Below are 27,995 nucleotides of genomic sequence, written 5' to 3' on the forward strand. Positions count from 1 at the left end.
CATGGTTCCCAGAACACCTATAGTTTGAGAGATTAAATCACATAAAATGGCATCAGTTGAACAAACATATTTGCCGTTTTTATTTTTATTTAAAAGATGATTAAAAGGAATGCCAAACTTTTCAAATTTTCGTTTGTAAAATTCTTGGAATTTTATTAATTGTTTTCCTTCCACTTCGCAATAGTCCACTGCTTAATTTCAGTCTGAAAACTAAAGAAGCACTTTTAACTGTGGTTTACATGACAAAGTTGCGTTGCTTTTCTCACCTGAAGGATACTTTCTTTATAAAGACGTCTGACAAAACATTATGCTGAGTATTCCGCTGATTAATTGCTAGTTTATGCGTTTAAAATGTGTTTAAAAGCAGACGTGAATTTTCGCTGGCTCCCTCCTCAGGTGTGACGTCTTTATAGTGCTTCTGCTTTGCGTCTTCAAAAGTGCTGAGGTTCAGTTTCAGGGCATCTCAACAGTCAATAAACCAGGTGTCAGATGGAGAAAAAAAATTTATTGGTTGAACAAGTGCTGTTACAAAAAAAAAAAAAAAAAAAAAAGGCTGGGGGTCCGGGGGGGCTTACAACGAGCTTACCATGTCCAATGTTCAGAATGGGGCTAACGTCAGCATACAGACGCTTTTACTGGAGAAGTACCACACAAACACGTACGGTTTGACCTTTAATCGATGGAGGAGAAAGATCAACAAGAGTCACGCTACAGAGGAGAAATAATACAGAGGGGTAGGTACTGAAAAACCATCTGAAGACAAATACACCACATGTTCTTTACAATGGATTATATGTACATATTAAACTTGTTTTAGGCAAAACAAACAAACGAACAAACCAAAAAAAAAAAAAAATTATTTTTTTTTTCTGAGAAAACATACACCAGTGAAACGTGATCCGCCCTTTGTTAGTCTCATAGTTTCTGTCTGCATATGTTTTATACAAAATAGACTTTCAAACAATATTTGGGTAGTGCAATTCTCTTAGATTCAAGCTGGTTGATTACTTTCACAAACAGTTTGTGTATGAAAAAGCCCAAGTCCTATCCTATTCACAGTATCACACAATTTGACCAAAGACTTGTTTAAGAAAAAAGAAAAAAAAAAAAATAAAAAAATAAGGGGTTGTGGGACCCGCTGAAGAGAGCTGTGTAATGTGTCGCCTTTGGTCACCTTGTACTCAAACATTAAATAGGTTGGGTTTTTTTTTTGTGAGTGATTACAATTTTCTGAATATTTCCCCCCCCCAAGAAAATCTGGCCTGCAGAGACAAAAGTTAGAAGTGAGATCCCCTGTATGAAAGTAGCTTATACTGTGTTAGAAAGGATGGAAAACAAAAACAAGGTGAAGTTGATAGATTATCTGTCTTTTCTATTGCATATTCAGTTGTGCACAAAAATGTAAACAGGATACATTTTTGGGCAAGATGAGGCAAGTGTGCGATTTCTTACATATATATTTAAATGTATATACATATATCTCTCTCTTTCTTTCTTTCTTTCTCTCTCTCTCTCTCTCTATATATATATATACTTGTAAAGATGAAGAGCAGCAGCAGCAGAGATTTGGATACACTGAATGTGAAAGTAACCCTCAAACAGGTAGGTAGCAAGGATGGTTTTCATCTATTCCGGTTAAACCTCAGAGGAAAACAGAACGTTTGTTAAGAGTCTACAGACGATATGAGCGGCGGAGGCAGATTCCTTACAACTTTGCACACCTGTCAACTGACTTTCAACAATAACAAACCGTCAAAACCCACAAGAAGTAGCCACGCATGTGTGAAGCCGTCGGACGCTTTTGGTTCTTCACATCGGAGCAGAAGGTGGACATCAACATAAGTGTGAATCAGATCATCTGTTTTTTTTTTTTTTTTTTTAAAACCTGAGCTCTGGAGCAGAGTAAAACATATAGGTACTTTTTATGTATTTGGGATAAACATTTAAAAAACAGTTCGCTTTGCCATGTTTTATATTTATATATATCTATATATATATATATATATAAAAGTGAGCACTTTGCAGTTGTTCACTTGACATATTTTGTTTCTTTCTGACAGCTCACGATATATCATCTACAAATAACAGTTCATATCTAATTTATTAATAACTCTCTAAATAGCACATTCATAGTAAAATCTTAAAAGTAAAAGACAGATTGGGAGTTAGGAGACAATCAGACGACAAGCTGCGCAGATTAGAAGAAAGGTGTTGCAACGCATCAATCAGACACACCGACAGGCCCTCCCCCCTTTTACTGCGTGGGACTGAAGGTCAGGCAGCTCTGGACTTCTTACTCCTTCCACCAGATAAGTGTTTGCACTTTAATGCTTGGATTTGTCTGAGAATTTAAAAAAAACAAAAAAAAAAAACAATACAAATACTGACCAGCTTTTAGCATCCCTGAAAATAGACAAAAACAGGAGTTTGGCACTGGGAAGAATAAAAAAGCAAACACAAAACAAAAACAGTTCTCCGAGAATAAAAAGAATCAGTTCCGCCTGCCTCTTCAGTCAGTGATGGGACTCTGTTTTACTGCGATGTGGTAACTGATGCAAAGTGCTGTAAAAACGCAGCGGGTGGGGGGGGGGGGCGTCAGGGCACGGCTACGTAGCAGACAATCAGGACACATGCAAAGGGTGCGGCACACACACACACACACACAAACTTTAGGTCAAGTTGGGCTGCAGAGGGAGAACAGGGGGCCTATTTATCAGCTATCAGCATCAGTGGGAGGTTTATGTGATCGAGCAACGTCTGAACAAAAGTGCTGTTTGTTTATTAAGCCTTTACTTATTCTGTTGAAAAGGATTACATTGATTTCTGGGGAAAACCATCATATTTTGTGTTCTTGCTAAGACCTGAGATTAATACATATCATGTCTCTACAGTAACTCCGGATGTATATTTGACACAAAAGCAGCACGGTGCTGGAAGCCCTTTACGCTACATGCCGCTCAGAGTTTTGGAGATTTTATAGTATTTTACATCCTGCGATCGATGAAACACCAGAATGGATGGCACAGTAACCCTATTTTATCATTTCAAAGCAAAGTTCAGCAGTACAATAATCTACACACCTGTGACCGGGAAGGTTTATTGATTACTTTTGACTCCAAACTGTCACTACATCTGCATCATATTCAAATTCGTATTTTATTATAAGTGCAGTACTTAATTTAGAATTTTCTTGACAACAAAAACACAACTTATTTATAGAACTATATCAAATCAGGCATGATGACAACTTGAGTATTAATAGATCATATCTATCTCTGAATATTAATGTGTTTTTTATTTACAATGAAGTAGCTCTCTAGCCTGCTATTGTCCCAGACAGAGAAGGATGATCAGCTGGTGGAGACCAGAGATGGTCGATAACAGAGGTAAGAGTTTTCTTTCACCTTTTCATGTTCTTAACTCGGGCTTATAGCAGAGACATGACAGTAGTACCAATCTATATCTTTGCAAAACACTGTTTTCCCCCCAAAAATTTAACTATTCCTTAAATAAAACAAAAACATATGCAGTTTCAAGGATAAAAGGTACCCATAGCCAATTCTAACAAAGAGCAACGTTTGTACTGCAGAGGAAGAGTCTTCAGAGGAATTACGACTATTTATACCAAAACGATTGTTAAAAAATCCCCTCGAAAAAAACCCCCCCAAAAAAAAACCAGAAAGGGTGCAGGACGGTTATTTTCTAATCACCTTTAGCAGTAATAAATCTACAGATATTAGTACTTCTGAATATCAAAAACGACAAACTTGCAAGCACAACAATACATGCCCTTTCACTTGTGATTGAGAAACGCACATATCCATCACATATTTTCTAAGATTAGACTACGGGGCGTGGGGGGGGGGCAAGATAAAAAGTCCACACTTTCCATCTTTAAGTCTTTCCCGAAAGACCGATATACAACACCGAGCCTGTCTTCACAGTCTTTTAAAGCCTTACGCAGAGCGCCAAGTACTCGCGCGTCGGATGGCGGGGGAAGGGAAGCAGGCTAAATATCATTTCTTCGCGAGAACACTTCTACACACAGAGGATGGAGCGAGCTGCCGTTCGTAAAGATAAACAGCCACTAGAAAAGAGAAAAGCTGCAACTGCGTGTAATATAAAAAAGTACAATCAACTTATAATGAAGGTAGATGATGAGAGGTTCACGTATAGCAGGAAAAAAAATGGCTTAGATGATATTCGAAGCAAAAAAGGCACATCTTTTTCCCTTTTGTAGTTGACATGTAAACCTGGAAGAGGTCTGCTTGTGGGGGGACTCCATTAGACACCGGCCCACGCAACTTTATATGTTAATCAAAGCAAATAAAACATGCTTTTGAAAATCACTAGAAAACTGTTGTTGTTTTTGTTTTGTTTTTTTCGTTGTTGTATCTGTGCGACTGAAAAACATTTTTGTTACAACCTCCTATAAAAACGAAAAGTGGAACACAAAAAAGCCTACGTAATAAGAGCGTGTTATTCCGATTTTGTTGCCTCGTTGGGCAACGATGACCTGGAAAAGTGTATAAACTGTTACTTTGAAAATGTAGAAAATACTATCAGAACCTTTACATAGATATTTTGTCGTATCTATTTCAGATATCGCTCTGAATTTCAAGGTAAGACACCTGAGACAACATGAATGTTAGCCTATTTCTCTTTGCCATTAGCTTTGAAAACATTTCCTATTTGTTATTAGACACTACATCTTAGACTACTCAACACAGCGAAACGTCTTGTGCTCACGGTCTGGTTCCTACTCAAACATTGCTTTTACCCCCCCACCCCACCCTGACCCCACCAGACCCATCAGCCTGCTGCACAGAGATGCACACTTGCTGCTAGAAAACACCGCTCCCTACTGGTGTAAAGTCCTTTCGTTGTTGCTCTTTCCCGAGGGGGGGGGGCGCGAAGGGGCGGGGAGGTTTAGTCGGGCTGGTGAGGTGACGTGGTGGGAGTTTAAGGCATTGTTGCTGCTACGGGAAGCGGTCACTTCTGGTGGAAGAGGAGCGGTTTGACGCTTCCAGCCTTGAATTTTGGTAGCTGATTGCTGATGATCTCGGCCAGCATCTCGGGGAACTCCACGCTCAGGAATTTGTTCACGAAGGTGTAGAAGCAGAAGCTGAGCAGTCCGCTGCCCATCTGTGGAACACACCACAAAAAAAAGGCCGTCAGCCAGTGCGGGTCACAGCGGACGCACACGGGAGGGTTTTGCACATGTGCTGAACTGCTGTCAACGTTTAGTCACGCTCAAGTCGCAAACTTTAATGTATTTTCTGGGATTTTATAGAACCGACCAACACAAAGTTAGTGCATTATCGTTGTGAGAAAGAAAATATGCATGGTTTCCAATATTGTATCTTACAAATAAATTATTATTATTTTTTTTAAATTGTGCACTGCACCTTTTACTCTGATATCCCCAAATAAAATCAAGTGCCTCAATTTGCAAACGGAAGTCACTCAATTGTTAATTCCTAAAAATAAAAATAGATCATTTAAATAAAAAACATTAACATTGGTTGTTGTAGCATAAAAAAATAAAGATATTATGATATTAATGGTTGTACTGGGTAAACCTCCAATCTGTTCAGTCATTACTTCTTTTAAGTTTGCCTCTTAATCCCTTTTACAGGCATTTTGGAATGAAGCCTAAGACATAAAGGAGATTGTTTAAAAGTCAATATTTTCTAATATTGATGAAAAAGTTCTACTTCCACTGGAAGATTATTTCATGTCACGATACAAGTGAAATAATCTGCCAGTAATGAAACCAGTAATTTCTTCCTAAACTCAGAAATTTACAAAAAATTATTTTAGAAAGATTTTCCGTCCTTGAACAAAGCCTGTTCAATAATAATTAAAAATGGCTGACTCAGGGATAAAACCTCTGTCATCAAACAAGAAGCTAACGACCACTTGCTGATTTTCTCTACAGCTGATGTGAATCCAAATATGTGTGTGTGTGTGTGTGTGTGTGTGTGTGTGTGTGTGTGTGTGTGTGTTGCATGCCGTACCTCGTGCATGGAGTCCAACAACTTGGTGAGCTGGTAGAAACGCTGCCAGTTCTGGCTGGAGTTCTCCTCGCGCTTCACTATGGCTTTTCCCAGCTCTTTGATGTACGACATGCGGATCTCGTCGAACACCGCCTGGCTCTTCAGGCCGTCCTTGGGCACTGCGGGAGAGGGGACACTCGAGGTAAACACCTGACGCAGGAAAACATTAAAATCAAAGCACTTTTGGTGTAGCTCCAGTTTTACTAGGCAAGACGAGTTAAAAAGAAAGATGAAACCTTTTCTAGTCAGAAAACTGAAGGGAATGTATTGCTGTAATTTATGTTGAATAAAAAAAAAAAAAAAAAGGAATTTTTTTTTAATGTAATGCCAAATCACAATTTTACATTACGCTGTGCTTGTTTCATAACGAAAAATAAAACATGCTGAAATTTGTGCTCATCAGATTTCAAAGTATTAAAAAGGGTATAAAATGCTAAGTGTACTTTGTATTATTGTTTGCATTTATTATCAGCGAAAGTCTGACCTGTGCTGAGCAGCAGCAGGACCTTCATGCACAGGTACTCCTCATGGGAAACCTGCAGCCGAACGAACTCGCTGGAAATCTTCAGCATCTGCTCAAACTGCTCGGCCATGTAGGGCAGCTTCATCCGCTCCCTGGTGAGTTCAAACACAAACGGGTAAAAACACACAAACCTCACTCGTGTGATTGACTCAGGGGCTTTCGCTGGCCCCCGTCGGACCCGAACCTGGGCGATTATTCAAGAAATTGAAACTTCAAAGAAACAGGGAGTAACCAGAAAATAACAAAATCAGACATTCATAATAAGCACCGCAACTTTCGTGTGTTGTAAAAATAAAGGGCGACACTTGATGCAGCCTTTGAGTACAACTAAGTGTTTTCCGAGTGTTTCGACATGGGGAGACAGCTGAAAGCTGCATGGACCAAAACAAAAACATGACGCCTAAATTTTGGAAGAATCACAGTGAAAAGCCACATTTATTTGAATGACTCAATCGTTAAAAAAAACAAAACAAAATTGCGAATCGATGCTTCACTTATGTTCTATAACTGAGCACTGCCCTTGCACATGCTTTAAAACAGCTAAACGGGAGGCAACATGTTTAATGTCAAACAGTTGTAATAAAAAAGAGAAGCGCACAGCGTCTACAGGCCAGATTCCTGCTACTGTTAGATGCGTTTCTGCTGCAACATAAATGAATCTAATACTGAGGCTTTGGCCCATCGACGTCACAATAAAGTAGCTTCACAGAGTACGTCAGAACTAACTTTGTATACGGAAGCGTTTCTAGTATTTGAAACGGCTCTACACGTGGACGTACTCAGGGTTTGTTACAGAAGCAACATCATCCTGCATCATCGTGCATAAAACTGGAAACCACAACTTAACTGGATCAAATGCCTGAACCAGAGCCACCCACAGGCAGAACCATGTGGTGGCTCTGAGGATCTCTGCACTCAGATGTAAAACATTTTCCAGAGGAAATTTAGTTAGGTTTTAGCAACGCCAACATACCTTTTCCAATCATAAATGAAGTGAATTTTTAACATTTCCAGGTTAGGTTATCTGCGAGGAGATAACAAATTGATTCTATGTCAGTGAAATGACATGTTGAGAAGACACTGTTGAACTCAGGAAGGATTAGAAAAACGAAAAAAATCCTTTCAGAGATTCCTGAACCTCGACAGAATAAACCAAAGTCCTCAACTTGTTGCAACAAACATCCTGACAACTCAACTCTGGACAGTTATAATAGGCCAAGGTTATTGATTAGTTCGTTTATGGAAGGGAAAAAAAAAAAAAAAAAGCATCCTGTGGGCATACACTCATCCCCCTCCGGCTCTCATTAAAATGTCAAATAAATGTGGAGCGCTTACTCGTTGATGACGAGGTCTGGTGCGAAGCAGAGCATGTTGCCGTTGCACTGCTGGTAAGACCTCCAGCCCAGGCTGAAAGACATGAGGAAGAGCCAGGAGCACTGCAGCAGGGTCATCTGATCGTCCAGGTGCAGGTTCCTGAAACCTGGCGAGACGGAAAAAAACAAACAAAAAAAAAACATGCACCATCAACCCGAGTTCAGTCTCGACGTTAAAGTCCCAGCAACAAATTTGATGCGTGTGGAGTGCTATTTCAGTCAAACCACAGCAGACGACCGTTTTATTCTGAGCGGCTGCACCCATCGCTGACCTGGCAGAGCTTTGGCCCACTTCACGGCAGAGATGACCTGTCGCCCGCCCAGCCTGTTCAGCGTGGTCATGAGGCGCGTGGACGTGTCGGGGAGCGTGCCGTCGTAGCCGGCGTAGATGGCGTCCGGCTCTATGGCCTTCAGCAGGGACAGCATGGTGGGGACGAGCTGAGGCATGCACTTGGGCACCAGCGAGCGAGCCTCCACCGGCGGTGAAGGCATCATCTCTGGCGGGCTGCTGTTCTGGTTGCCCTTTAAGCGATTCAACTTCTTCGTTTTGCGAGCTTTCCGACAGAAAGCAGGGAGGAAAGATGCAGAAAGACGTTGGGTTACGCACTAAAAGAAAAAAGAACAACCTGCTTCGGAGGCTGTTTGCTTGCTTGTACCTTCCAGGTTCATGCCGGCCATCAGGCATTTGCGGAAGCGGCAGGCGGGGCAGTTCTTTCGCCTGATTTTATCAATGATGCAGTCGTTCCTCCCAGCACACAGGTAATTATGCTGGCCTGAGGCACACAAAATAAGACCAACCTGTTAAATACATTTGCATCCCGACAGCAACAGTGTTTTGGTCAACTTATACAGCAAATCAGTGATGTCGTTGCACCTTCCACTGCTCTCTTGAAGAAGACCTTGCAGCTGCCACATGTGAGGACTCCATAATGGCACCCGGAGGCCTCATCAGAGCACACCAGACAGATTTTATGAGTGCCGCTCTTTCCCTGGGTCGTGGATGTTGGAGTGCCCCCTTCCTGTCTGGAGATGGAACTGAAACATGAGAAGGAAAACAACGATGAAGAGATTTAGCGGCCGAAAGCAAAGATCTCAAAGGGAACTTCGTTTAGTCTCCACTTACAGCTCTAAACGCTTCAATAAAAAAAAAGACTAACTTTTACTTGCAGAGGCAAAGTCCCAGGGTACTTTCTGTTTATATAACTGCAATATATTAAGATTTGTGGTGCCATTTAAATCCAGCGGTTTCTATAAACCAGCCAGCCCTCCTTTGATTGGACCACAAGCATTTCCAGCTCCAGTCCACACTGGTTGGGGGTGCATTCTTCCACACCACCACTAGGCGATGTCAGGCTTTGCTGCAACCATGCGCCAAATGTCAACACCCCTTTCAAGCCCAGTGGCCACAGCAAAAACAACCACACTGAAAGGATATGGAGTCTCTGACATACAATACTGTGCATGTCTGGGTGGGTGTGCATGCTACCTCAGTGAACGGGTTTAAATGATGAATGTCTCTCAGTAGAGGCCCTAAACACCAACAAACTTCTGCAGGGTTTGAATCGGGGGCGTTTTGTCCACTTTGTAATGCAAAAAGAAGGTATGAGACAGGAAAACATCCAGACAGGAAGAATAAAAAGCTTTCTGAGCTTCACCGACAACGGTCAATGGGTCTTCCATAATACATGTGCAAAACATTGTTTACTCAGCTCACCAAACCATGTCTGACTGTGTTATGTACACTTAAAATTTAATGAAACCAAGAGCACACTGTAATAAATTGGATGGATAATCAAAATGTAAATGGTGCAGCTGTAAAAGATGCACTCTCAAACATTTTATTTGTGAGTAAATGTGTCCCCCCCCCAGGCCCACAGTTTGATATATAAAAGTATATTTTTTTCTAGTCATCACTGAAAATGGGTCCAGCTCCAAATTCCCTCAATTCCTCCTCTCTTCAGACAAATTTCTTAGTCGATTTCAGGACATTAATCACAACTCACTCCTTCCATACAGTGTTATATAAACATTCACTTTTATTCAGCTATCTTTTCCTTTATTTATGTTAGCTTTATTTAAAATGATCTTTTATCAAACATTTACAGAAAGGCAATTGGAAAAATATAGCATTATTTAAGTTACGATACCACTCTAAAACTTAAAATTAACATTCTTCTATATGTGATTGTGACTCAAAGAGCACAGTTTTTACGAACAAAGCAGGTCGCCAGCCTTTACCATGATGTTTACAATGAGAGGACAGTCATAGAAGAAGACTGTCTTGGCTGCTGCAGCTTCTGGTCTGACTTTATCTGCTCAGACAAAGTCCTGGCCTCAGTCATGAACACCAAAAGGAGAGCGCAGCTTAATAATATGCATTTTGTAAGTTAAAAAGAAAAAAAAACAGTCAAGAAAATTGACATGGTGAAAATTATTGATGCTCTTTGCAATAACTAAAAATCTTTACTAGCATTATAACCCTTTTCATGTCTTCGCTGTTCACTTCATCTTTGAGCTCCAAGGTTTTGAGGTCAGGAAGCCTACTTGCCATCACCCTAATGTTTAGTCATTCCATCAGACTCAAGAGTTTCCAGCTGTTGCTGAAATTAAGGAGTAGACATATTTTAAATATTGTTTTTAATTATTCGGTACAATTTTAAGCACGACCTCGCAAGCATCTTCAAAGCACTGTTTTTCTTTTTAATTCAAATTTGTTTATATTTATAAAAATATATTCGGCAATTGAGTGTTTTGAAGTGTTGCATGAGTCATATCATTAGACACTTTTTAGGTGGAATAAAACCAGCTATGTTGAATTCGTTTCAAAGACATTAGACAGAATTTAAAGTTATTAAAAACATTCACAGCCTAAAATGTTGCCCTGTGGTTGATCTATGCATGACTGAAACTAAAACAGACACGACAGAAGCAGCCAATAACTAAACTCAAACACACGTCCAGCGTATCAAAACGGAGAAGGTTTGCAGCTCCAAGAATCCAAGGGAAGCCCAGCTCCTTTGGTGGGTTGCAATTCAAAAGGTTACGGCTGAACGGAGGCTGGAGAATTAATCGCAAGCCTCGTTTGTTTTCCTAGTCGTAGAAGTTGGTTCTCCATCCTCTTTCACTCCGGATTTGTTGCACGTCGAAATCGTTGATACGCGACTGCAGAGAAAGATTAGGAGCAGCAGGCTGGTGCATCGTCTGGGCCGACAGTGAGGGCAGTTATCAGAGACAAATCCACATCTGTGTGCAGGGGGGAGTCATAGATGGCCAGCTGTGAGCACAGGCTGGCACAAACCCGCCTGAACAAAGTGGTCAGTGGGAGAAAAACCACGAGGAAGAGAGGGGGGGTGGAGGGGTCAGCCACGCAAATAAACGAGCTACAATCTACGACTTTATCTTTGCGTGGAACTGAATTAATTAATTGCTTACAATCAAAGAGAGAAACCACAAGTACATTCAAAGGCCTTTCAGCTGCTCTGGCCAGTGATCCGCTTCACAGAGATGAAGATAATGACAGTGGAAGAAATAAAGGGGGAACCAGTTTGTCCTCTCAGTCAGTGAGGTGGTGTCGGCTTTGCTGCAGGGCTTTCAGATCCTATTACCTCACTCACAATACGCTCCCAACAACAACAACAACAACAACAACAACAACAAGTGCGCACTAAACAAAGCCACCGCCGTCCAGCGCGCAAGCAAAACCTCAAATTAAGCAGCTTACATCCAACTACACCATCAGACACAGAACTACAAATCTGTCTTTGTGGACCGTCGGAGACAAACCGCTTGAAGCTGCAGAGCTCTGTGGTGAGACCGAATTTCCTCTTTCAGAAACCATCTGTATGAGTTAATGCTCGCTGTCAACAGGAAGCTGTCGCATTCCCTGAGAGTTTACTATCGGCCAGAAGATTACAGCCACTCCGAGATGGGCGTCGATTTTGTCGAGATTACCACACAGAAATGTGACTGCTGCAGTTTACGGCAGGGAGATCGATCAGAGGTATATAAGAGGGAAAGGTTGGCCAACAATAATCCCAGTGTCCCAGTGCCCTGCTTACCAGTTCACAATCACCTTTTAGCCCCAAGGGTCACCAGTAAACACAAAACACGTTCCTTCCTTCGCTCATTCATTCCTGCAGCCGTCTCTCGAGATTTTTGCAACCACAAACGTGGTTGAATTTTTCCGGATAGAAAAATAAAGTAGTGGTAAACTGGTCAAAAAAAAAAAAAAAATTGGGATTCATATTTTTCATATTTTCTAAGAAATCTAAATCTAAAAACTGTGGAGCGCATTTACCTCCCTCCGCTCTGAGGTAATGTGTGGAAGCACCGTTTGCTACATCAGCAAAATTCTGCAAAGATGCTGAAACACTGAATTATTTGAAATCAAGTTTAAAATCCCACCTGTTTAGAGCTGCCTTTGGTTAGTAATAAGGGGAACGTTGTTCAGAATACTTGAGGTGTATTTACTAGTTGATTTTTCATTACAGTATTTGGCAAAATATAATATTTATTCCTTTCAAAAACACCGAACAACTTTGATCTGCATTGTTGCTGAAATGTGCAATCCAAATAAACTTGACCTCCGTGTTTTGGGGTATGTCTCTACATGCTTTCCCATCTTGGGAGAAATATATTTGCCGCTTTTTCTTAGTCAAATGTCTCAAGCTCAAATATAAGCCTGCACACAAATAAATGCCACACATTTTGAATTTTTATTAGTAAATTATTTAGAAAACCACGCACAATCCTTCCCTCTGCGTCACGATCACACAAAGCTTTATGTTGGCCTACCACATAATAATCTACTGAAGATGTGGAGAAACCGTAATCTAACTCTAATGTACGTTTTTTCCAATGCTCATGCGTTTTAAGTACAATGCCTTTTTATGCAAACGCGACCCAATCGTCTCTCCCTCAAACCTCTGTGAGCAAACGGAGGAAGGCAGGGGACGAGCTGGAGGAAGTGCTTCTTTCCCGAGGTCAGACCAACCAAAATAGTAAGGCAGGAACTGGTCTGCACGCTCTGAATCATTCTCACACGCAGAATAACAACACAGCTGCAGGGAGAGCGAGAGGAGACAGTCTGACTGTGTTCCACTCCAGAAACATCTGCAACGTGCGCTTACTAACGCTAAGAGAAATGCGACGGCGCATGCCTTGCACGGAAAGGACCTCGATGTGCCACCTGGAAAACGCGAATACAGTGTTCACCTTTGTGAGGCTCTTAAGATGTCAAATGTTTTATGGCCGCTGCGTCGGATAACGACACAGGGCCATTAGGAGGGAAGCATGCGACACTCTGACGCTCCAAAGAGCCATTGTGTTTAGAGACTTCATGCAGTAGTCATGCATAGCTCACTATTAATATATTCCTCAACTCTATTGTGTGAGAGCAAGGCTGCATGCAAGTCATATTTGTCAGCATTTGCTTGTTTGAAGACAGCTGGGTGAGGCTGAATGAAGTTATGTCATTTCTCTGTTTTCTCAGCACGTGAAGGTGATGAACTGACTGGAAATGATTAAACCTGCGGTGAAAACAATTAAATAGCTACTGAGGTTTGCACGTGCTTATTCTATATTTGGTCTATATATAAAAAAAACTAAACTATTTAAGTTCTGCTGATATATATGTATATATATATATATGCAAAATATATACACAATTAGTACCGTTTTAGCTTAATTATTGTTCTGAGTATGTTGTTCTTTCTGCAAATGTTTCTATTTTTGAGAGATTAAAACTAAATTAGTTGCCAAATAAATTTGTCAAAATTAATCATTTCAGTTCTAATAAAAATGACAATACACTTTAACAAAGCCATGCTATTCCTACCATAAAAGAAGAAGAAATGAGTGAAATATTACAATATTTTAAGGTTTTTCTTGCTTTTAAAGTGACATAAAAAGGGGGAGATACAAGTGAACTGTTATTCACAAATATCTATGGGATAAATAATCAACTTCATATTAAAAAATTCTGTTCTATCCACAGCAGCCCGGCTGTATTTACAACCTTTTCTCTTTTTTTCTTTTTGCTAGCATTTTGAAGCCAAAGCAGCAGCTTTGGCTTCAAAACCACAGGAGGAAACTGAACATGATGAAGCGAAAGAAAAACAACCCCAAAGGATCCGAGTTTCCATATTAGTTTTCCTAAAGGGAGCCGTTAGTAACAGTGTAGATGGGAACCTGCTTCCTGGCCTGTAAAATCAATTGAAGGGTGTCTGCTGAGTGGAAACTTATCGTCCTTAACTCCCCTCTTTCCCAAGTTTCACTCTGCTGACTCAACAATGACAGGGGTAAAAAAAAAAAAAAAAAGGAAGAGAGGCAAAACCAACAGACAGTTTGTTGCCTCTCCCAAACCTCCACACAGCAAATTTCCAGAGTCCTGCTTATGCTAAACCAGATCAAGAAGTAAACAGAGAAATGAAAGCAGTGGGTGCAGGGGAATGCTGCACTAGTGCGACAGCAGCTGGAATGGCTGGCATTTGATCCGGTGCATTCACTCGGCGCCAGATGTGGGGAGGCGGGAAGGAAAGTAGGTCAGAATCGCGAGCGCTTCTTGCAGACGCGCGGTCGCTCCTGCCGTAAGCGGCCCTAATGACACGCCCACACACGCACACCTACACGTGAATGCACAAAGCCAATAACCAAGCATCTCGCACACACACACAAGGCTGAAAGCATGAAGGTGATTCATAGCAGCTCAAAGTTTCTGCTGACAGACAAGCTCTCTGCCCTTGGTTGCAGGGAGTGAAGATGGACAGACACAGAGAGGCCGTCACAGAGCTCCAGTGTTTTCAACTTCCACCAACAAGAGTTGGCTTATGTCACAGGTCCGGAGGGGGGCTAATGGAGTCCGACTTAACTGGTTAAAATGCGCTGAAGAACATTTAAGCATCCGGCTCCAGTGCAATGTTTCTGTTTGTTGACTCAACAGGACCTCAACGTTGAATCGGCAGCAGTGAGCAACTATTAGCTCATACCTTCATTCATTTATTTGCGGTTTAATGTTACAGCACTGCAAGTGAAATGGAGTTTTTGCAACAAGAAAGTGTTCAGTGCAAGAAAGCGTGCGCAAATATTAGACGACGGCCTGAAATATTAGACGACACTGTTCAAAAACACAGTTTTGATTTAAAAAAAAAAAAGTGATCATTTCAGATAGCAGCATTTTGTAGACAGTAACTTATGAAGCATTCAAATGTTTACTAGAAGAGCCGTTCAAAGGGAGGTATTGATGTGGCTCAGGGGAAGCTCTGGGAGTGTGGAAAAATCAAACCAGCTGAGTGGACCTGAACCAGTTCTGAGCGTACTACAGCAGCAGTAAAACAGCCGGAGAGGGAGAGCAGAGACAGACAGAGAGGAGACGAGGGGTGTGGCGCAGCAACATTTGCTCCTCTGACCAAGCGATCAGCAGATACCGAAAGCTGAGAACGACCAACACTCTCACGCACGACGTGGGCTTTATATGAAAACATACAGCTATTTATAAAACTCCTGCAGACCAGAAACAGCTCATTCAAACTGGATCGCATCAGAGCGCTGCTTAAATCACCTCAACTGCTTCATTCACAGATTTGTCTACAATGCTACCTTTCATTCGAAGACAAAATAATTACCAGATAATTACCAGCTCTACTACAGTATTCGGGTCGGTTAGCCGCTCCGAAGCATGTATGTTCAAGTTGCTGCAAAGTCCTGGAAACCCTACAGCTGTGAAAAACAGCCGCCGGGCAAACAAGCGTACCCACATAGAAATTACAGCAACAAAAACAGCTTTTAAGATTTCTGTTTCTTGTTCGCTTTAAAAACTTATGTAACTTCTTTGTGTTCATGGAGGGGTTTTATTGACTAAAGAAAGTCGATAACAGAAGTTGAGACAAAGCGCAATATATTCAGCGCTTGGTCGGGGTGTAATCCACTTTATTATGATTTTTTTTTTCTCCCTCTTTGAAGCTTTATTAAACAGTGAGTCAGTCAGTTTTTCAGAGCATACTCAGTATTCCCGTGTGAGAAATACCCTGGAGTTCTCCCACCACAGTGAGATCGCTGACTTGTCCAGGCACCTCGTCAGGCAGCCTAATTCCAGGCGGCAGCAGAATCTCACTTACTGCGACTCTCTGCCTCTGCGTTGCTGCCTTTCAGACACTTCTCCACCATTTGCTGTTTTCTGTCAGTAGTTTTGTTAAAAAAAGGAAATATCTGAATTCATAGAAGGCCCTGTGAATTCAGACCAGTAATCAGTAATGTGATCAAAAAAAGTGCAGTTGCAGGGGGGTAAACCAATATTGTTTCCAATAAATACATAATACAAAAATATTATGCATAGAAGCAGGAGCTAAATTGCAAAGAAATAATAGGTGATGATATTATTTAAGTCTGAATTTATGTGCATTTATTACATTTTTCATTTTCGTCACTCATCCCATCAATACAGGAGAGATACAGTGTTGTTCCATGTAATAAATAAAAAGATCAACAGAGGGAGGAATAGACTCAATCCATGACCTACTGCTACAGAAGGACATTATGAAAATGCTGAGGATACATTTACAGTTTATAGATCAATAGATATAAGTACAAAGTCATGACCCTGTTTGATACAATCACTAAACTCACTTTAAATGTTGATCTTTTTAAATGCTTTAAAGAAGCTTTTGGACAACATTATTCTCTGTAGCATTGAAAAAGTTGGGAGATTTTGAATGCCGAGGAACAGGGCTAGGAAACACATGGGATAACGTTGAGAACAAATATTTCCAATTTTGAATTACAGAAGATTAAATGCAGTCCAAGTCTTTTAGTCCTCTGGCAGTTGGCTAAAAAACAGATCCTGATTTATGTATCAACTTGGGCTGTTTTCACAGCAGATATAATGGTAGGCTTGGTTCAATTTGGAACCAAAATTCCAACATTTGTTGCATTTTCAGCTGGTGCAGTTTGATTTCACACTGTGCTGAGTCAAAATGAACCAAACCCTTTAAAAAAAACCTGTTCCTCTCCTCGTCTGTGGTGGCGCTTCACCAAGAACCATTAAAGAAAATGACCCAAAAAAAAACCCACACAGAGCCAACTTCCTTCTTCACAAAATATAAAAAAATGGATTTTAGCTGTAAGAATTCTCTTTTGTCTTTGGCAAAAGACCGCGAGACATTTTTCACTCTAGCTCTAGACACGCGTGTGTGTTTTGGTTGTATATACTCAGAATGCCCTGCACTTTGTCCGCTTTCTGCTTTTGAAGCGGTCTCCAGTCCGCTTGGTGTTCATATATGCATTCACATCGCACCAGAGTTCACCTGACAGAGACGCCTAAACTTTTAGGTGGACTTTTGTTCGTTTGCATCAAGCTCGATTGTGCATTCACACCTCCCGGAACTGAACTTTTGAGGCAAACAAACTAGTTTGACTAAAGCGGACTATACAGGGCGGGTGTGAATGCACCCTGCTTTCATAGTTTTACCAGACAAAGTCCGGCTAAAGTACTTCTAGCAATTTAAAAAACAAACAATATTTAATTTTGAGTAAATAGACAAAATTTGTAGATGTGTTTGTTTCATTAGTACAAAAAGACAAACCAATACTTTTAAAGGAACAGTTTGTTTAAACAGAAAAAGTCCTCCAGAGTAATTTAAGATGGGGTCTTGTATTATCGAGTAAATGCAGTTGGCTTTGTTTACCTTTTAAAGACTGCTGTAGGCTTGTATAATGCATAATATGACTTAGACAATAGCAGACAAGCCTCAAGTTGGTTCAGGTTGGTAGGGGATGTGCTTCAGTTACTTGATCTTGCTGTGTAAAAAACCTGAGGCAACAAGCATTGTGAGGTGAAAACGCTTGTGAATTGCACTGAATGAGTTACCGCGCTAACAAACTATACCGGCTGTCTATTCATGTAGCAGTAATACAGAGGTTGTTGTCCTAATTACACCAATAAAAACAGCCGAACAAATAAAACACGAGATTAAGCTACCGCTTCACGAAATTCAATGAAACCACGAGCAGCTAGGCTAAAACTACGCCATTTAGCTACTGCTACCCCACCGTCAGGACGTCACATCCTTACAGATGAGGTTGTTCTTTGTTGAGTTTTAACCAGCTGTTCTCTGCTTCATTAACAATTTATCACACTGTTTCAGCTCCACTTAAATATTTAGAGGTATTGGCCCTAAAACTGAACTGATGCTGGAAATACAAGATGAACGGAAAACTCTGGAATAAGGACGGCCACAAGTGTGCGCATGAAAAACATACAGAGGTTTTCTAATGTAAAAAATAAAGTTTTGGTGAAAGAAATTGGTTGCATGGTGGCACCCTTTGACACATTGTAGAAGCACGTTATGATTCATGTTCAGCTTCATTTGATAGGGGTTTGTCTGTGTCCCGCAGTCTGACTTGGTGACATTTCCCCACTAGAAGGTTCTCCAAATCTACCAAATGAAGACATTTCTACCCACAGCTTTTATCAGATGACTCCTCAGATTTTGTGCTAGCTTTACCTCTGGATTCAAACAAGCCATTGCAAAACCTTAATTTTCTTCTTAAGTCAATCTGCTGTTAAGATGGTTCCATATTTGCATTCCCAGTGATTCTGTAAGCCGAAATCCCTCTTTATCCTCAGGTTACTTGCAGATGTATGAGCGTTTGGCGTGAAAAGCTACTGGTATTTCGACCTGCAAATTATTCTAACCACCGAGACAAAACATCTAGTTTCGGAGTCTAGTTCTAACCATAACCCGGTTTCCCCAAAAGGTTCTGGGAGAACTCTTCCTGGCGTAGAGGTTTTTTTTTGTTTTTTGAAGAAAACAAAAGCAGTGACTACAACAGATTTTGTCCTATCAAGACAATTAGCATTTTTAACCTGTTTCAACTACCTGTGTTTATTGTGATCGTCCCTCCCTGTTGAGTTAATGTCTCAGATTTTCTCCAATTATTGATGATGTGCATGCTATGCTTTGTACAGCAAGTTTATTTGGATTCTTCGTAAACCTTGTAACACCCACAGAAAGTTGTAAATGTTTGTAAATAATTCTTCATGGAACATCATTTTTTTGAGGCTCAAAAAGCTGGTATTTCAACAGAGGCGTGTAAAGTTTGTGTAAAGCTTTGCATGCTGTTGCAACAGGATGCTGAGGCAACACCATGCTGCTTTTGTCTGCACGTGCAGGAAGCCAACTTTATAAGAGCTCACCAATATAAAACACTTAATTAATAAAAAAAAAAGAAAGCCCCCCAAGACTCCCTGAAGACTCATGGTAGTGATCAAGCCTGAATTTACAGACCAAACAGCTTGTGGCTCTTTGTGTCTTTAATAAATATTCAAAACGGGTCTGCAGGGCCTGGGGAGGAAATGCCTTCCTCACAAACAACGCTTAGCAAACGCGGGCCTAATAAAGAGCCGGGATCTTCCAGAGGAATTCGGTTTCGGCGTGCTTTCGCAATTCATTGCAGGTATTTCTTTTCACAGCAACTCAGATTCAATCAGGTCACCTCACAGAGTCAAACCAGTTAGCCCGTGGTCAGGGTGGCGCATTCCACCAGAATAGTAACAAAGTTGACATTTCCCAGAGCAAATTGTTCTTTATTATAGGTAAATACGAGCTTTGGAAGTCATGCTGCTAAAACCAAAATAAATAAATAAATAAATAACTATGAGAGAAATAATTATTTACTGGGATAACTTTGAGTCACTCCTTCGCAGAGAAACCATGTCAGAGTCTGAGGTTACGGCAGGTCGGTTATTCAGTTCCCGGCAAGGACATATTTAGTAGGAAGAAGGTGCAGCACTGCTTGTGAAACTGAAGAGGAAAACCTGATAGAAACCCCATGACGACCCTCAAACCGTTCCAGCCTTCACGCCTCAGGATGAAGAAAAACATCCCAATAAAAACAAACTTCCCCTCATTCCACGCACATAAATGCTGAACTTCCACCCTGATATGTTTGACAGGGCAAACAGCCACACGCCCACTGATAATTCAGCCTCACACCACACACAGGCGTGAGCCTAAGCTTGAACACAAACACACACCTACTCAGAACACAAAGACAGGGTGATCTGAGCTGCATGTTAGGAGAAGATGAGGTGTATATTATGTCTCTACCCATCTGTTCCTGGTCACCTTGCAATCACACACAGATGTCAGCGAGTAGTGAAGGTGGAACCGAGAATAAACAAAGCAAACCACAATGCTAACACTCTGGCGTGCAAACGCTAAGTTGATCGCTCCATGTCAGATACTAAACCAGACAGGCGTGAATGTGGGAGCGACACAAACACGAGAACTGGTCGTTTCCACGTGATGCCTCCTTCCTTACACTTTAAAGGGCAACAAAGTAATAAAGCTATGAAAAATGCATTGTTTGGTGGTGGGGGGCAGGGGGGTCTAAATACTGACTATATGAAAAAACTGCAGCAGAAATGTCAATGCAACGCTTCTGAAACAAGTACAGGAACAATGAGGCGCGTTCATCCTTCAATACATCCAAAGAATTTTAATCTTATAGGACATGCATGAGTGATCTTTGAAGGTCATAATTCGTCCGTTCTACTTGTTAAACCAAGTGTGGCCATTGCACATGCTTTTGTGATGACACATGGATCAAATCTGTAGAAAAAATCAAGAAAAACAAAGAAGGAAAAAAAAGAGAAGAGATTTCTTTTAGCTTGCAACTAATAATAAATGACTGCGACAACAGACGACTGCATAGTGGAACAGGGACACACCATAAACAAGCAGACGACCCTTTAGGCTCCTGCAAAAGTTAACAAAGTCACTCAGATCAAAGTAGAACTCCCCCTTTTAAAAAAGCTCATCTTTCCCCTAATTGCTTGTAAGGAACCGCTCACCAAGCAAGTTCAGTCGGTTCATTATCTTATTTATGCAGGTTCTTTTCTCTGTGACGACGGCTTTATCTGGCATCAAGCTGAAACTCCAAAACCCAACCAGACATTTGCAGGCTTTCAAAATAAGCACAGCGAGCTTTCACAATACGTTCAACAAATGTTTACAAAATAAACAATCTCTAGTAGGCATGCACAGAATTTAGAGGCCTGTTTTCTATCTCCAGGTTTCCTAAAAAAGAATATATATATATATATATATATATATATATATATATTTTTAAAGTTATAGTGAGTTTGAATTGTCATAGCAATGTCAGTGTGCGGAATATTATTACTGCAAAGGATTGCTTGGGTGAAATATTTGGGAGGATAAGACATTCACATTTCTATATTTAACTAGCTAATTAAACTAACTTCCCTTAAGGTTATGTAACTTTTACAAAAATATGTTGTTTTTTTTACTTGTTAAAATGGTCATATGTCGACAGTATAGTATGTGATAGCTCCCCCATCTTCCCCCTGATCTAACATTGTCGTCTGCAAAAATGCGCCGCTCCCGATCAAAAACAACCAATCAGAGCCAGTTTTAAACACCGTCTTATCAACTTCGTGTATTGCTACTCAATGTGCTAATGGCGGAGAAATAACTTGCCGTTCCAGGAAAACATCTTATCCGCTGTCATCGGTTAGCCATGCTAGATAGCCTTAGCATTTGTGACAGGCTCCTTAAATTTCCCTCAGTAACACTATCAACACTGAAAATTGTTGTTGCTGCAGCATGGTGGTGCTTCAGCAAGGTGACTGGGATAAGGACTCTTCTGAGTCGGATAAACTACGGTCATCAGTTTATTTTTATTATTTTTTTTTTTGTATTATTTCCTCTTCAGTTTACCACACCAAATTTATTCCAAACATGTTTCTATAAATATGATAAAACAAACATGTTTTTAAGTGATATTTGATTGCAAATCAAGCCATTCACTAACAGAACATAATTTATTTTCCTTTGTACAGATATGTTATAGCAGAAGCACATTTTAATTCTTGTGTGTTTCTCTAACTTAGGAATAGTAAAGGTTTTTTTTGGGTTTAAAAAAAAAAAAAAAAAAAAAGATAGAGAAAGAATATAAGATAAAATGGACAAACAAATAACATGCATTTGATAATCACATTGTGAGTCTGGTTATTCAGCTCTGTCTGGTCTGAACTATAAATAGCACGACTACCATCACAACTAACATTTGTTTTAAACACTTCTATTTTTGCAAGAGCTTCTTATAACGGGAAGAACCACTTTCCTTTGCTTGCCTTCGTTTTTCATTTCGAAGCAGCACAAACACTACAACAGCAACAAGCAATTATGACACATAAACCATTTCACTGCACAGAGGTTATGTAAGCCAAGCAAGCAAACAATCAGCCGCCAACGGTTACAAAGCGTGACAACACCTGCCTAGAAGCATGCAACAAATCTTTCCAGGTGTCATCCGTCTTTCTATAAAAATTAGGAGACCGAAAAAGCAACCTGTAAAAGCTGGTATCATGCATGTCAGGACAAAAAGATGATTGAAATCCTGCAAGAATCTTCTCTTATCAAAAGTGCTGGCGGGTTTAGAAAACGGAGGAAAAGAAGTCAGTACAACTTTGCAGATGAGTTTGACTTGACAGCCAAATGTTTCTTAAGCCACCTTTTTGCAGCTTTATTAACAATGTATCAAGTTATTTAACTTTCACTTAAATAAGCTCAACTGTCCAGTTCAGGAAGGGGCTGATAACCACTAACCGGTTTTAAAATCTCAAGTTGAAATTTTCCATCGTTCCACTCCCACTGTTTGTTCTGAGAAGGTTCCAGAGAGACCAGAGATTCCTCCGGCTGTAAGCAGCATTGAGAGACGCGGAGCTGCCTCTCCACCCAGGATACTGCTGTGCACTGCCAGTCAGTTGGCTGAAAGAAAGCTGCTAGACTTTTTCCATGGTCACAACAGAAAAGTTACACTGTTTCCAATTGGGCTCAATATACTATCGACAACAGCCTGACTAATCAACCCATTTCAAATATGATCCTTAATAGCCACTTAAAACCTAACCCTAATTACAAGTTTTTTTTTAATTTTTGCTAAAGCCTTTGTGTCACTATCAATTTCTAATGATCAATAGGTTGCTCTATTTTAGCAGCCCTTTGTCCTCTTATCTTTGTGTTTTTCAGCTCTAGCATGACTCCAGTCATTTCCAGTCAGTTACCTCAATTCAACTCCTTAAAGCACAGCAAGCCTCACAACATATGAAATCCCTGGATTAAGGCCAAACTCTCCTTATGTGCACGTTTTGATGGTAAAGGAGCTGGAGCTAAGACAAACATTTTGATTTCAATTACAAACCACAAGAAGCCACTTTTGGGCTATTTTTCCTTTTCAGAAATTTGCATACAAAAAAAACCCGGCTAAATATGATGTATTTATTGTCAATCCATCTTACTAGTCAGAGCTAAAGCATAAAGGACAAAATATTTCCTTCAAAAACTAATCAAAAACAGAAAATCAACAGAAGAAACAATGAATTAATCATTTTACAAATGTTAAGACTGTGAAGGCAATTTAAGACGTTGTATGGAAAGATGTTTTAAGAGTTTGCATAAACTCTTTACTCGATCCAATTATACAACCACATTCTCATACTGGCCCATGCTTTGACACAACTGGGCCTCATTTTAGTCACTATCATCTAAAGTGACTAAAATGACTTTTAGTTCTTCTACTAGAAGAACTAAAAGAACTAAAATCTCCATGAAAACCATGGTTTCCAATGTACTGTAATGACTTGCTGTTAAACACTAACATCATCACTATTTTATTTTCTAAGGGTTATGGAGGATTAAATCAAACATTTATTTACCTGGCAAAGCTGGAGGAGAAGGAGGGAGAGCTTGAGAAAACCTCACTGGCCCTGCGGATCGCTGCGCTGTCGGCCTGGTTCCGGTTCCAGGCTCCACTGATGGTCGTTACTGGGAGGAACAAGCCAGACACGGGTTTCTGGTCCTTCTCCTGCAGAGCGTCGCTGTTTCTGGCGTTGATTCCAAAGTGGAAGCTCTGGCCCCCCGAAGTGCTCACCCCACAGATAGAGATGGGGCTTGAGCCGCTCATTTGACAATACCCCGAAGACGTCTTCTCCTTCTTAATCACGCCTGGTGTGCAGAGCTGAATGAAGCCGGTATCTTTTTCTTTCTTCACCACGGCGGGAAAAGTGGTTGTAGGGGTCAAAGACGGAGACTTGGACTTGGATTCAAGTGGGCTTGATGCCTTGCTGCTGTCACAGACTCTGGTGGTGCCGACGCTCTCGACCACGGAGGGTTTCACGTCCCTCTCAGTCGTCCCTCTCATTTCCCCGACTGCGAGGAAAGAATCCTCTGCCAGCGTGGACAAAAAGGCATCATCGTCCCCTACGTAAAAATCGGAGGGGGATGCGGTGAGGTCAAACTCTTGAAGGAGATCCAGACTGGTTTCGTTGAACAGTTTCTGGTTCATCTCCACATCTTTGCCAATGTGGTCAAAGGCATGGTCCAGATCGTTGGGGTCCTGCTCGCCTTTATCCACGGAGAAATCCTCCGTTTTCACAGCAAATAGGTTGGGATCCGACCCCCCGATGAGGGAGTCCATGGAGGACTGGGTAATGTCTGCCATGCTGGCATCCAACTGGGGCAGGACCTGATGCCCAAAAGTATTGAAAGTCTGTGTCTGGAACAACTGTAGCTCTTCAGGCCTCTGATCTTTGGTCAGGCCCCTGGTTTCCGAACTGTCAACCGAGGAACCGATCGTGGCAGGGGCTGAGGCAAGCTCCTCTGGAAGTGGGCTGTTGCTGAGGCCGTTGGTCACCTGTCCAGGCTGCATTAATGGGCTGGATGGAAGAACAACAGAAGGAGGAGAGGTGATGGACATGGCACTGTGAGGAGCCACCTTCAGAAGACCTCCCTCCTCAGGGCTTTCAGTGTAGACCAGTTTGCTTAGATGGTCATTTCTTCTGTACGCTATCTTCTTCACTCCACCTTGATCCATCTTTTGATTTGGGGAAGAAAAGACATTGTTAGAATCCCACTTTACAGTAATCTGAGAATTTAACTATCCAGATAGCTGGAAAACATACAAACAATAACTCTATATATGATAACATTAATCGCACAGAGATTCTACAAAACAAAGGCAAGCTATAAACATCAAAATCTGCTCAGAAATCAAGTTTTCAGAAATGAATCTGTAAGCTTCTTCTGTTTGCTATCTGACAAAAAAAATAAAAAAATCAAAGGCAAAACCTGTAGGCTTAGATGCCTTGCTGGACTCAAAAGTATGGCCTGTCAGCTAATTTAAGGGTAACAAGAACATGTGTGGACATGCCAAGAATAAACAAACAAGTTCGTACAGACAGATTATGCTGTTTGCTGAAGGTTTGGACATGATTCAAACTGTATTATACAATCCACTGTGCAGCCTACAAGGGCACAGATTTTACATAGGTCAGCATTTTTACAGAGCTATATCTATCTTTAAAATATGATATTTTTCAAGCTGCTTTTGGTCACAGGCATCAGGATATACTGGGGTTTTTCACAGAGATGCCAGAGAAACTATATTTATTCACCGGCTATACAGAACATGAAGCAATACAGCTTTCCCCTCCCTCACATGTTGCTGCCAAAGGTTGGTCAGCTTGCATTAAAAAAAAAACAACATTCCTACATTTCTCCCACGTCGCCCCTGCTTAAAAATATTTCTTATCACTAAAACAAGGAAACTAAAGGAGCAACATCAATCGTATTAAGGTGACGCCATTGTAGAAGGTAAGAACCTAAAATTGGCATGTCCAATAAGCAGCTGCCTGCAGGCTGGGCATCTGAGCAGATAGCCTGACTGACTGAACAGCTATATTGGTCTGTTATACTGTTGCTACTACATAAAAAGCAGAAAAGAAAAAAAATATTCTGAATATCCTGAAAATATATTTTGATGGAATGGGTGTTTATTCTACGTTCAGGTTTAACTCTCTCTTCTACAAAGTCACATGAAACTAAATGGTTCAGGCAGCATTAATATGACTGTAATAACAACCCATGAGTTATTTTTCTTTGCTACAAGTAAAAATAAATAGATTACAATAAACATTTCTGTTTAAAATTTCAGTATCGCTGACAGGATGCCACAAAACAATTTTGTTTTTACCTACCAGGTAGCAGGAGAACTATAAACATTAAAATCAGATTTTCCAATATTTCCATAGTTTTTTGGGGGTAAAAAAAATCAGCAACTAAAACCTAACAAAAGCATCTGTGGATAGGCTGCAGAGCAAGGTCTCCCAAAAACTGCCTCTGCTGTGTTTTCAAGCGACTTAAGCAGTTTGAAGGGACCTTGTTAACCACTCTGTGGGCGTAACCTTTGAGCAATGCATATCAGATCTTGTACATTTTATCTGTGGCAGAAGTCAGGACCCCCCCATTCTGGGGTCATGGGGGTCTTGAGATGATTACGATATTTCTTAAACTGGAAAAAATAATGTGGTGGATGTACTGATAAACTAAGAAATATGGGCGTTCAAAATTTTTTATTCGTTCAATTATTTTTTTTAAAGGTGTATTTATTTTTATGTCTTTGTGGCCCATGTGTGCGTTAAATAAATTAATCATCAATCAGTAGAAAAAAACAATAGGGTCAGTAATTGACTTGATGATCGCTAATCAAAACCAATAATGAGGAAATAGGTCAATTCCACTCTATTACAACTTTGTTACAGCATTTTTTTTTAATAATATTTAAAATATTTGTTACAAGAGTCAAAACAAGACTAAAAATAGCGCCTGTAGTAATGTGTGAGCTGTTTGTGTTATTTTGCCCTTGGCTTATTAGTTTTGCTTAGACCCTTTATAGAGCCATATTCAGGGTCATAAACCATTGTTAATTATGTTATAAGCCAGAGACCTAATGGTTAACCATCATTTGCTTCATTACGTGTGTTTGGTCGACTACAGTTTTGCGGATACACTATATTAGCAGCTCGTTGGTTAATTTGCATTTCCTGGCTGTGCAGGAGCCTCGTAGTAAACAATGTGGATTACCGTGTACACTGTAGTGATATTTCTTGTTCATGTTTTTACCTTTTATAGTTTAGAATTTCTTTCACCTCTTAGACGGAATTGGACTCCGTTTCATTTATTTGCAGCTATAAAACCTTTAATTTTTTTCCAACTACAAAATGTAATCTATGTAAACATCAACTCTGCGCCAGATTCCATCTCTTTGTAAATGTATCTCCTCCATACACCTTTCCAGCAGGAGCTGTTAATCACACCAAACACTGGAGCAAGGCCCGGGGCCTCTGGATCCTTTTGGACCCTCATCCCACTATGCATATTCAGCGGTCCTTACAACAGCATGGCTGAATGGCTGGGTGAACAGCGGAGATCCCCCCCACCTCTCCTCCTCCCATGGCGTTTGACAGTTAGCTTAGGCTATTTGACGTTAGTTTGCAAAATAATTACAAACGTTCAGGCACCTATCCCCTGCATTACAGACCAATCATAACAAACCCAAACAATAAGGATTCAGCCACCAATTTAACGCAAAGATCATTAAATGTCACCGAAATCCGAGATGTGTTACTGGTAGCATTTTGCGAACTGCTAGCATGCTAGGCTGCAGAGTGGCTAAGAGTTAAAGTGGCTACATTTCGAGGGGCTAAAGGCTACCACAGGCATTGTAAGTGCATGTCTAGCTATTATTGAGTTATGTTAGTGTATTTAACCGTATGCAATAAATATAAGAAAAACTATCATATTTACCCTTGATATGACAGGCTGCTAATAAGAGTCCACAGGTCATCAGTCAACATTGTTTTGGTTGAAAGTGGCAGTTCACAACACGCTGACTGATTCTGTTACTCCCCACTCGTCGTATCGTCGCTACATGACTACAACAAACAGCAGGACTCGTGAATCTGGGTGTGTTCTGTCTGCTTTTCAGTTTCCCGGGTCCGATTTTGCAGTGAGTAGTCATGCAAAAATGTCACACTGCCTGAGCTGCGCTGCTAGCCGTTGGGAAAGTAGGCGCTAACCTCCAGGAAAAACATACAAAATGGAGATCAAGGCAAGGCAGCTCCAGAGCTGACCAGCTTTCAGGGAGCAGCTCCGCCACCTGCTGGTCGGGGACTGGAAC

The 27,995-nt window shown here is 40.8% G+C and overlaps 1 protein-coding gene across 1 annotated transcript; it reads right to left on the minus strand.

Annotated features, from left to right (window-relative positions):
• Positions 1–485: 485 nt before the first annotated feature.
• nr3c1 (nuclear receptor subfamily 3, group C, member 1 (glucocorticoid receptor)) lies at positions 486–27,951 on the minus strand. Its single transcript, XM_044127699.1, has 9 exons — positions 27,623–27,951; positions 23,695–24,851; positions 8,830–8,990; positions 8,612–8,728; positions 8,228–8,509; positions 7,918–8,062; positions 6,544–6,674; positions 6,021–6,178; positions 486–5,145 (listed from the first exon to the last, which is right to left on the minus strand). Exons 2-9 carry the CDS (start codon positions 24,849–24,851, stop codon positions 4,993–4,995), a joined length of 2,304 nt encoding a protein of 767 aa, XP_043983634.1. The 5' UTR covers positions 27,623–27,951; the 3' UTR covers positions 486–4,992.
• Between the last annotated feature and the right edge of the window lie 44 nt (positions 27,952–27,995).

The sequence above is a fragment of the Gambusia affinis genome, linkage group LG09 (genome assembly GCF_019740435.1).
Source record: "Gambusia affinis linkage group LG09, SWU_Gaff_1.0, whole genome shotgun sequence".
Classification (NCBI taxonomy): domain Eukaryota; kingdom Metazoa; phylum Chordata; class Actinopteri; order Cyprinodontiformes; family Poeciliidae; genus Gambusia; species Gambusia affinis.